Genomic DNA, 10828 nt, shown 5'->3' with positions numbered 1-10828 from the left:
TTTCTTCTTCTTATCTTCTTCATGAATGTAATACTCTGACCAAAGTTGCCACAAATGAGGGGTAACTTTGGTCAGGCTATCTTTAACCCCTAGGGCACCCTTACAAAATTATTAAAAAATCTTTTTCAACTTCAAGGTGTAGAAGGGAACCCTAATGTCATTAAAAAAAAGAGATAATTAGAAATGTAATGGGTTTTGTTTGGAAGCAGTGGTTTAAAAACTCTGAAAAGTGCCAAAAGTTACCCCATTTTACGGTAACTGTAGGCCCTACCCAGCAAACACAAAAACGTTTTTAAAACGTTTTAAACATGTTAGGCCTATATTTTGGGTTTTGATATAACAGGCCTAGATAAAAATGTTTTAATAACAAATTAAAATGTAGGGTTATTATAGGCCTAAAGGTTTTATATGGAAACACACTGCAACAATATTTTTAAATGTTTTCAAAAATAATGTTATTGTAAAATATTTTTTGGCAAACATTTTTTAAATATCAATTCAATTCAGTCACTTTTGCTACACAAAGACACTAGTGGCCCAATCTGTTTTAGGACTACTTAAGGTGTTACTACACCCCTTGAATCTAAATTTGACTGACTATTTTTGTATTTTTCTCAAAAAATAATAAAACACGACACTGGTATTAAACAAAAGTTATGTATAGGCCTATTATCGGTGCAAGGAATCCAGTTACTAGTACACTGGAATTACAGTGACTCAAGACAAGCGGTACGTTATTTTTGATAAGAAAAGAGGTACCGCTAGAATAGACCTACATCATCTTACTATAATTTGCCTAATGTTGTATGTGTGTATGTATGTGTGTGTGTCAAAGGCTCCGTCAGTTTTGATCCGAGCCTCGCCAAATTCGCACAGGGGATGCAGAAAAATACGGGGAGTGTCGTAAGCTACCGTCGGTCAAAATCGGAGGTCGAAGGTCAAAGGTCAAATTTGAAACTTGGTCCGATTGGGCTGTAACTCGGTGGGTGGAATCCTTGATGCTAGGGAAATGCGGAGGTCACATTTGGTTGAAATCGGTAATGAATTAGGCTCAAAATCGGCGAAAATGTGGATCTTTGTTAAAAATCCTAAATCCACAGTGCCACCCTGTGTGCACTGTCTGTTCATCTATAAATAGCTCTGATGCATTCTGTACAAGTATATACTCGCTCTATACAGTGTTTATATTAACCCTTTAAGTAAGAAAGGGAGTAGTCAGTAAAATAAATACATGCATACATTAATTAAATTAATTAATGTCATCCAAGGTCAAAGGTCATCCTGGGTCAAAGGTCATATGGGGTCAACGGGGTGAAACAGCCATCAAAGGTCATCAAACAGAGGTCAAAATTCATGTGGGTTCATGCTATGTTGCTGTTATGCATACGGGCACAATGAGCTTAATAAGCATTTACGCATACGGGTATATAACTCTAGTTTCTTTAACACATAATGAACCACTTGTCTTGAAATTTGTCAGTGCAACCTGTTTCGTGCATACGGGAACGTTCTTTGCCGGACCCGACGCCGGACCAGAATGTAACTCACGGATACCAACGTATTGGATTGCAAATTTTGATATTTGACATTGAAGACAATCCATATACCAAAACCAATAGGGTTACCCCGCCCCTTAATAGCAACTTGTAGTTCTTATAATCTATACACGTTAAAATGGTCTTGTCTATAACTAGTATGTCTCGTATAAAGCATTGTTATTAATGTGACCGTCCACCACAAATAAGCCGCAAAGTCGGCAAATTCTATGAGTTACAGTGTAAAATGTGCTAAATGTAACTCAAGGATACCAACGTATTGGATTGCAAATTTTGATATTTGACATTGAAGACAATCCATACACCAAAACCTATAGGGTTACCCCGCCCCTTAATAGCAACTTGTAGTTATTATAATCTATACACAATAAAATGGTCTTTAGTCCAGTCAATCTAAACAAATTAGTGGTGTCACCCACCACTAATTGCAACAGAATTTTTTTCATTTTTATACATTTTCGAGATGTCCCCTGAACATTATACCAAAAATATACTAAAATATACTTGGTGGAAAGGTAGTTTTTGGCGGGAAAAGGTCATACAGGGGTCAAATTTCAAAATTGCTTCAATCTTTTTAAAAACTATACCAACTCATTCCTCTAGTCTTAAGGATTCAGAAACAGTATAGTTTGTCATATCTGTGATGTACCATTCTCAAGTTATAAGCAAAAAGGTCAAAGGTCAAATTTTGGGCTACACGTGGGTCAACTTCGAAGAAATGCTCCGATCTACTTAAAAATGGTCTCAATGTGTTCGTCCTTTAAAAACACTCCAAAATAAGAATAGTTTGCCATATCTTGGATGTTTCGTTACCTAGGTAGCAGGTAAAAGAGGTCATTGACCATTTAACTCTATTGACCCCGACCTAGTTTTCGATGTTACGCATGTAATAAACAACCTAAACAGTGCAAATATTCTTTAAATGAATTATGTTTGCAAGCCGAACATTTTGAGACCATTTTGGTTAAAATCAGACAATTTTTAGTTTTTTGACCTCTGTTGAACCCAACATTTGACCTTTGACCTTTTCGGTTATAACTCAAGAACCGTACATCACAGATATGGCAAACTATATTTTTTCTGAATCCTTATGACTAGAGGAATAATTTGATATAGTTTTTCAAATGATTGGAGCGATTTTGAAATTTGACCCTGTATGACCTTTTTCCCGCTAAAACTACCTTTCCACCAAGTATATTTTAGTATACTTTTTGTATGCTGTTCAGGGACATCTCTGACATTTATAGCAGTGAAAAAAATTCTGTTGCAATTAGTGGTGAGTCAAAACCCACTTTGACTGGACTACTTGTCTATGACTAGTATGTCTAGTATAAAGCATTGTTATTAATGTGACCGTCCACCACAAATAAGCCGCAAAGTCGGCAAATTCTATGAGTTACAGTGTAAAATGTGCATGAAGGTCGTATTCGTAGGTACCTCAAGTTGGTGCTACATGTATCTCATTTTGCTAGTGCCAGTCAAACACCTTTTAAACCAATCAATAATCATATTGTTGAAGAGGATAATAAGCTTCTACCTATGTCTATAGAATTCTTAAATAGCTCTAGTCTTTGTTTGCTTTGGCTAAATCCTGTTCAAGTGGTGGGTTACAACGCATTGTATTTTGTCTAGGTATATTTATAACCAACAAATAACAATGAGAGGACATTCCCGAACCTCATTGACTTGGGGATGATTTGAAATGACCGCCAATTATGACTGTTTGATATGTATTACCAGCAATGTGGAAAAAGAGACACATGTAGAACCGAAATAAGCTACCATTTTGTTGAAGGAGCAAAGTTCAATAAACCATAACACCGCTTCTGGATATCGTTTGAAGTCAATGATATACCATTTTAAAGCTTATGATAATTATATATTTTCTAAACACGAAATAAAATACAATTGACCGGGCCGACTTTACGGCTGGTTGGTGGTGGACGGTCACAGATGTGTATTACTGACTCTGATTCTGGTTTAACAGTATATGTGTGTATAGACCCAAACCTTCAAAGGTTAACAAATATCCAATATCAGATTTCCTACATGGTTGTTTGATGTGACCATTTATTAATTTTTCTAACAAAACATCATAATAAATGTTCAATTCTAGACCTGAACAATACAAACAGCTGATATTTTAACATATATTTTCGTATTTATATCAAATTATTTATCGTTTCTGCTTTTTTTATTGTAATTTTTATTATATAAACTGTACATTTGTGTGCAAATTGAGGGCGCTATTTACATATATTTTAAATTTAAATTAACCAATTAATATGTGTACTCCTTACAATTCATAATAAAAAGTTTTTTGACTATTTCCTTCCCATTTGTTAGTATTTTTTTCTGATGATTTAAGATTTAAGACAAATAGCGCCATCATTGTTCAACTTTTCTTTAAAATGGGACAGTTTTACATGCTATCAAACAACCGTGCCTACAGGAATTTGATAATTTAATGGATGAGGTTTCTTTCATGCCAAACAAATTGGTTTATAGTAGTAGGCGATCAAGAAATGGAGAAAGTCTCAGTCAGAACACGATCGCACATGTTACCTTGATCAATTGCACATGGTGAACGACATAATCACAAGTGCTAAAACTGAGTTTAATTAATACTTTACTCAAAAACTCTTACAAACAACTGTCTGTGTATAGCTCTTTGATATCATGAGTGAACAGTTTTCCGAGTTTTTCAAGAGTAAAACGGACAAAATCCGTAGGGACTTAGATACTGTTGTTATGCCGATTCATGACATTGATAACAAGATTGAAGATGATGATATTTATTTTATATCGCGCCTTTTGTGGATGTAAGGGCTTTTGCAACAAAATGTTGCGATTTGCGATCAAATTTAAGCCCATTCATTTATTTCAAAATCAAAAAGAAAAATTGAAATATCTCATTTGCTTTTTTAAATTAAATCCGGCAAAATGCAATTTTTGAGCATTTCCGAAGCTACAACTTTTGTTAATTACAATGATTCTTTTTCAAACATAGTGACTACTATTATACATCAAAAAATTATTGTCCTAAAATATTATGTATATTCATTTTAAAGGAGTATTTCGTGATCCTAGCATCCTCTATTTATGTCATTTTTCATTAGATATCCACGAGAAAAACCTATTCCCAAAATTTCAGCTGATTCCGATTTTGCGTTCGCGAGTTATGCATGCTTATGTGTATTACACTGCTCCATAGACAATGCGTTGTAATTTCGTTCTGGTGCACCAGAACGAAATTCAAATTTCACGATATCTTTGTTAAACGAATTAATCTGCAAGAAATATTTTGTACATAAACATTATGTAGCCAGAGGTTTCCAGTGATATAAAAATCTTAACTTTTTTTGAGAACAGTGGGGGGATGAGGCTGTGGATCACGAAATGCCCTTTTAAGTTCAGATTTCCGGAAATTACCTAAGATTGTCCAAACGGGAAATATACGATATCTCTGGAAGGAAGGTGGTAATGAAGGTCAAACAGCCACCAAAATGTGTATTTTTACCCAAACTATAATGTCATGCCAATAACTCTATTTCAGCCAAAAGTGGATGTAAAGGCTTTTGCAACACAATATTGAAAAGGTATGTGATGATTATAATAACATACCTTGGGATGTAAATGGTGAATACAATATTTAGATTGCCTAGTGGAAATGGAGTGGACAAAAATAACAAAATCACAAAAGTGAAGCTTATGAAAAACTACCTAATATGGTGGTATAGGTGACGAGAATGCATTTTTTTCAACATTGCTGTAGTATGGTTGTGGTAATTCATGTTACCTATGGCTTCAGTGAAATGATGTCGCTAGTTTAAAATACAAAATATAGCTCAACATTGAAAATAGATGTATTTTAACCAGTTTGTTTTTTGATAGGTGTGGAGCAATGAAAATCACCAAGTTCATGAAGTCATAAAAGAAATCAGGAACCACTTATTCCCATTTTACATATCAACATTATTTCTCTAATGCGTTAGCAACACGTATCCAAAATGTTAACGAAATCCGTTGATAGTAAGCTTTCCAAAATGAAGTGAATTTAAAACATCAGTTATGTACTACCTTTTGGCTTCTACCTATTAAAGCATGTAAGCTACATTGATACCGATGCCACCAATAGAACGAGAAGATCTGCCCCTTCATTTTGCATACCACTTTGTCCAATTTTGTCTAATTTCTTCACAAAAATGAAAAAAAACGCCAAAAATGGTAACCCGAGCTTTATTCCTTTTAACATTGAAATCAATCCTCTTACATCCCCCGTGCAGTATGATTTTATCTCCCACTGGATTTGTATGCTTTACATTTCCTAATTTTCCTTTGATTACTATGCTAATGTTACAATAATTGTTTTAAAGAAGAAACTTTTATCCAAACGGTTACATTTCAGCACATCACATCAAAGCTTCCATTGGGCGCCCATTCCTTTTTAAAGGAATTTTTATTTAATACCATCTACATCAGACTTTCAAAGTTCATAAAATTAAAGTGATTACCACCGATGAATAACAAACAATCAACTTGTTTTCCCATCTGGCGTATATGAAACAAACGTTTAGTGTTAACCTTTAGTCTACCCTAACAGCAAAGATAAACCTTGTGTCAATAAGCCGATTCATATGACTATTAATATTGCCTAGTATTATGACTGTCATGTGAGTGTGGATAATGATTATTTATGGTATCAGTTCTTTGGACCAGTCATAACGTTAGCAGGTTTATTATCAAGAACTGTTTGAAAACTCCTCAAACAAGATGGCTAGTTATCCCCCCGATTTACCCTCGGATGCGAAAAGTCCTCAATATTCCCCCTACCCAGCACCGCAGTATCCAGCAGCTCCGGGATACCAGTATTCATCTGGACCAGGGTCGCCACTTGGAACACAACAATTCAGTGAGCCGTCTTCTGCAGGTCAGCCATCAGCTCCATCAGGTCCACCAACGGTATCCAGTCATGTCCAAAATGAGGAAGCTACCGAACAACGACGACTGTCAGCAGAGAGTTATGACGATGTTTTTCGATTATCAAAACCAGTCGAGGTAAAGCAAGGGCAAAGGGTTTATTGTTTATTAAGTGCTCAAACAGTCTCTGCCTTTAAAAACGGCCTTAAAAATCCACCTGTTTCGGCAAACATAATTTTGCTTGATTCATTTTTCTTTTGTTTTTCAATTGTTTCTTGTATATATTTTGCATATGTTTTGGTTTTTCACGCTGTGATCTTTTGAAATGGCGTGTAACAAAAGCTCTAATGTATATGTATACTGCGCCAATAAAGTATCCTTACAGTTGGAAAAATAATCACAATTTCAAAACTGAACAATATTTGGGTAAATTTGTTTTTTTAATAGATGCACTATGTAATCCTGCACATTATGACACCACATTGAAACCAATGTGACTTCAAGAAGCAAAGTTACAAGCATTTGATTAGACGATGGTCCCGTTTTAAAAGGGACAAACTGGCCTATTCAAAATTCCACAGACTAGACATCTGGTTTGAGAGTGGTGAATGGCTAATTTATGCGTTTGGCTTTAATTTAAAAACAAAAGGAATAAAAGAAAACTGAAACAAAAGAACTGACAAATAAAATGAAAGTTATGAAAAATATAGAGAAGTAAAACTGAAATAAAAACTGTTTTAAATAACGCTTCATTGAAGAAACTGTGTTGTCTCTTTGTTTCGCTTGTTGGAATCTTTTTACGCCTTGTATAGGCCAGTTTGTCACTTTTAAAATTGGACCCTCGTCTATTCAATTGCTTGTAAATTTACTTCTAGAGGTCACATTGGATTCAATGTGGTGTCATAATGTGCAGGATTAGATAGTGCATCTATTAAAAAAACTAATTTACCCAAATATTGTTCAATTTTGAAATTGTGATTATTTTTTGAACTGTAAGGATACTTTATTGGCGCAGTATATGTATGTATGTAAGCTTACGGGCTGAAGGAGCTAACGAAAAGAATTCAGGCATATCTGGAAACATAAAATCACATCATTTACCTCATTGATTGTATCAGTTACAAATATTTACCAAATCTAGCATTCTATTTTCCTTTACTTTACTATTTACTGGAATCTTTGTGTTTATTTTTCATTTTGGTGCAATGGTTCATTTTATTATTTTTTAAACCGCTTTTAAATCAACGACGTAAAAGACCTTCAAAATACAAACTAAATTATCTTTAAAACTTAAGGGCTCGGATAGATCTACATTTTGTTGGTATTTTGGGGGAAAATCTATATCTTCAATACGAAAGGTCAAAATTTTCAATTGATCGTCAATTTTGATCGTACAAACACCAGATTCATACAATTTACTTCAAAGACTGTTAAATTTCAGAAATTTTTAATCATTTGTCATAAAGTGCGTATTATATCGCGAGTTTCAAAAAATCTGAATTATTTGATATTAGAAGGACATTATTTTCTTTTATTCAAAATGCAATTCGATGTGTCTGATGTGCTCTCAGGTCCTACGGAAAATACGTGAAACTGTCCCTATCCAAGCCCTTAATAAAAAGAATAAGGTATGTAGATCGGTCCTAATACTAAGTGTTGTTCATCGCCATGCATGCCTCCATTATGTATATTATGTTTATATCTTTTTCCTCTATTATATAACCTACCTCTGTCTGTCACTCTGTCCGTGTTTCCGAATAATCATTTTATATAGCAAAGTAATTGAAATTTAATCAATTTGATTCGCCTTTAACAGGTAACGTTCCAGGAAGTTTTCCGAGAGGCAAAAGGTTCAGAGAGTCCAGAAGCCATCTTCAAAATTAACACCACAGTGTTTACTTACACATCGGTAAGATAATGTCATAAGTGAACAAGCATGATTTCACTGCACTGGAAAAACATGTAAATTTGTAACCTACGCCATACCCAGTGGGCACTTCAGCAAAATGACGTCAATACAACGTCGGAACGTTGTATAATGGTTGTATATGAAAGTTTTTGACGTAAATTGGTTGGTTCAACGTTATTTTACGATCGTCAGTTATTACAACGTTATACCAACCAAAATTTGCCGACGGTAGTAAAATTATGTTACAACCAATTGTATATACAACCATCCTACAACCATTATACAACGTTCCGACGTTGTATTGTAGTGACGTCATTTTGCTGACGTGCCCACTGGGTTGCTTATATTTTGATATGAAATATGTGACCGTACAGCACGAATGAGCCTACTAAGCTTCTACCTTAGATGTCTATAGAATTCTTAATAGCTCTAGTCTTTGTTTGCTTTGGCTAATCCTGTTCAAGTGGTGGGTTACAAAAGCATTGTATTTTGTCTAGGTATGTATAACCAACAATTTACAATGAGAGGACATTCCTGAACCTCGTTGACTTAGGGATAATTTGAAATGACCGCCAATTATGACTGTTTGATATTTAATACCAGCAATGTGGAAAAAGAGATACATGTAGAAACGAAAAAAGCTACCATTTTGTTGAAGGAGCAAAGTTCAACAAACCTTAACCCCGTTTCTGGATATCGTTTGAAGTCAAATGATATACCATTTTAAAGCTCATGATATATATTTTCTAAGCAAAAATAAAACAAAATTGACCGGGGGAGGAAGTTACGGCTCATTCGTCGTGTACGGTCACATATACTTTTTCTGACGTTTTAACGCGCGAAATTCCAATAAAACATCAGCCTTTAATATAATATTGATTTTCACGTTGAAGAAATTCGAAGAATGTCCGATTTTGACGACTTTAGGTTCTCATCATTGATATTCCACCCAATTGATTTGCTTTGTATGGTTTTTCCTCCTTCTCGACGTTTTCTAGATGCCAATTTTAGCCGTTGTGGAAGACACTCACTGGCAGAAAATTAACCACTACGTCTATTGCAAAGTAAAATCCCTTTAATCAGGACATAGTACATGAGCGATGTGTTTTAGTTGAATCTTATGCTTTGCATTATACCTCCTTAATAGTTTGTAATTTCTTCTTTGTTTTTTGTTGTATTTGTGTTTAATCATGAAAATGAAATAAATTGGTAAATTTGTAATTCTTACAGCGCGGGCTCTACATCTTCTTGTCTGTGGTCCTTGGTATTATACTATCCATCGTATGGGGCATATTATTCGGAGCCGTCAACTTCGTCGTTACCTGGCTCTTCCAACCAGCACTGAAGATGTCATTCATACTTCTCCGGATCGCTGCCAATGCTTTTGGCCCTGTTTTGCATATCTTCTTGGACCCATTATTCCAATCTTGGGGATACGTCTTTTCCAAGATACGCGGTGCATTCAATTTTAATGTCAACGGACTTATGTGGCCAAAGAAAGAAAATCGCCGGGCACTCACGGAAGAGGCATGATTATTTTGGATTGTTGAATTAAATTCTTAAATATATATATATATATTCCAAATGTTTTATATTAACTTGGTTTCAGTTTCAGTACAATCATGTGAAATGTGAAAACATCGCTTTTATGACAAAAAAAGATTTACATAATGTGGCTTGATTGATACTTCAAAGATGTGCAACAAGTCTGCTGCTAAGTGTGAAAAGATTATCTTGCTATATTATTCTTTCTTTGACTATTTTTCAAACATGGAATCTCTTGATGTTTGAACACCAAATTTAAAAGAAAGCGGAGTAGGTTATCATTACTTTGTGATTCAGCATCTTCTTTTTATGATATTTTTGAGATCCACAACCTTGGAAATAAGTCTTGGAACACTTGCGTGTAAAGAACGGAAAACTGTCACCCCCTCTCCCCCGTGCAATGTTGAGAAATACCAATATGTTCCAACATTGATTGATGGGAAGGGTAAATCATTTTTGTAGATATCATGTTTATAGTTCCCAAACACAATATACGTCATTGATCGTAAGAATTTCTGCACGGAATTTCGACAGAGTGTGCCAAGCGTTCCAAGTACATTTTTCCAAGATTGTAGATATCTACGAAAAAAGTTTATTCCAAAAAACATTGAGTCCAATTTTGCGTTTGCAAGTTATGCATGATTATATAATACATGTACAGTATTATATGCATATATTATTACATTGCTCCATATGCCACTGTAGCAGTGCATAAATACAAATTTGACGATATTTTTGCTAAGCGAATTAATCTGCAAGACATTTTTTCACACAAACATTATGTAGCCAGAGGTTTCAGGTAGTTCAAAAATGTCGACTATCATGACTATGTTTGATAAAAGTAGGGAATGAGGCTATGGATCACAAAATGTCGTTTTAATTATGCGTGATGCCTGGT

At 34.7% G+C, this 10828-nt stretch overlaps 1 protein-coding gene across 1 annotated transcript; it reads left to right on the top strand.

Moving 5' to 3' along the window:
• Window positions 1–6253: 6253 nt before the first annotated feature.
• LOC140150267 (caveolin-1-like) lies at window positions 6254–9918 on the top strand. The gene is made up of 3 exons (XM_072172272.1): window positions 6254–6614; window positions 8293–8385; window positions 9616–9918. Exons 1-3 carry the CDS (start codon window positions 6330–6332, stop codon window positions 9916–9918), a joined length of 681 nt encoding a protein of 226 aa, XP_072028373.1. The 5' UTR covers window positions 6254–6329.
• Window positions 9919–10828: the final 910 nt, after the last annotated feature.

This window comes from Amphiura filiformis, chromosome 4 (assembly GCF_039555335.1).
Source record: "Amphiura filiformis chromosome 4, Afil_fr2py, whole genome shotgun sequence".
Taxonomy (NCBI): Eukaryota; Metazoa; Echinodermata; class Ophiuroidea; order Amphilepidida; family Amphiuridae; genus Amphiura; species Amphiura filiformis.
The sequence above is the reverse complement of the archived record's forward strand: the minus strand, read 5'-3'. Positions and strand labels throughout refer to the sequence as shown.

Excerpts from the sequence above, each read along its gene's own strand:
- LOC140150267 (XM_072172272.1), top strand. The coding sequence starts at position 6,330 with ATGGCTAGTTATCCCCCCGATTTACCCTCGGATGCGAAAAGTCCTCAA. Across the intron at positions 6,615-8,292 it reads GATTATCAAAACCAGTCGAG|GTAACGTTCCAGGAAGTTTT; the intron begins GTAAAGCAAGGG and ends CGCCTTTAACAG. Across the intron at positions 8,386-9,615 it reads CAGTGTTTACTTACACATCG|CGCGGGCTCTACATCTTCTT; the intron begins GTAAGATAATGT and ends TAATTCTTACAG.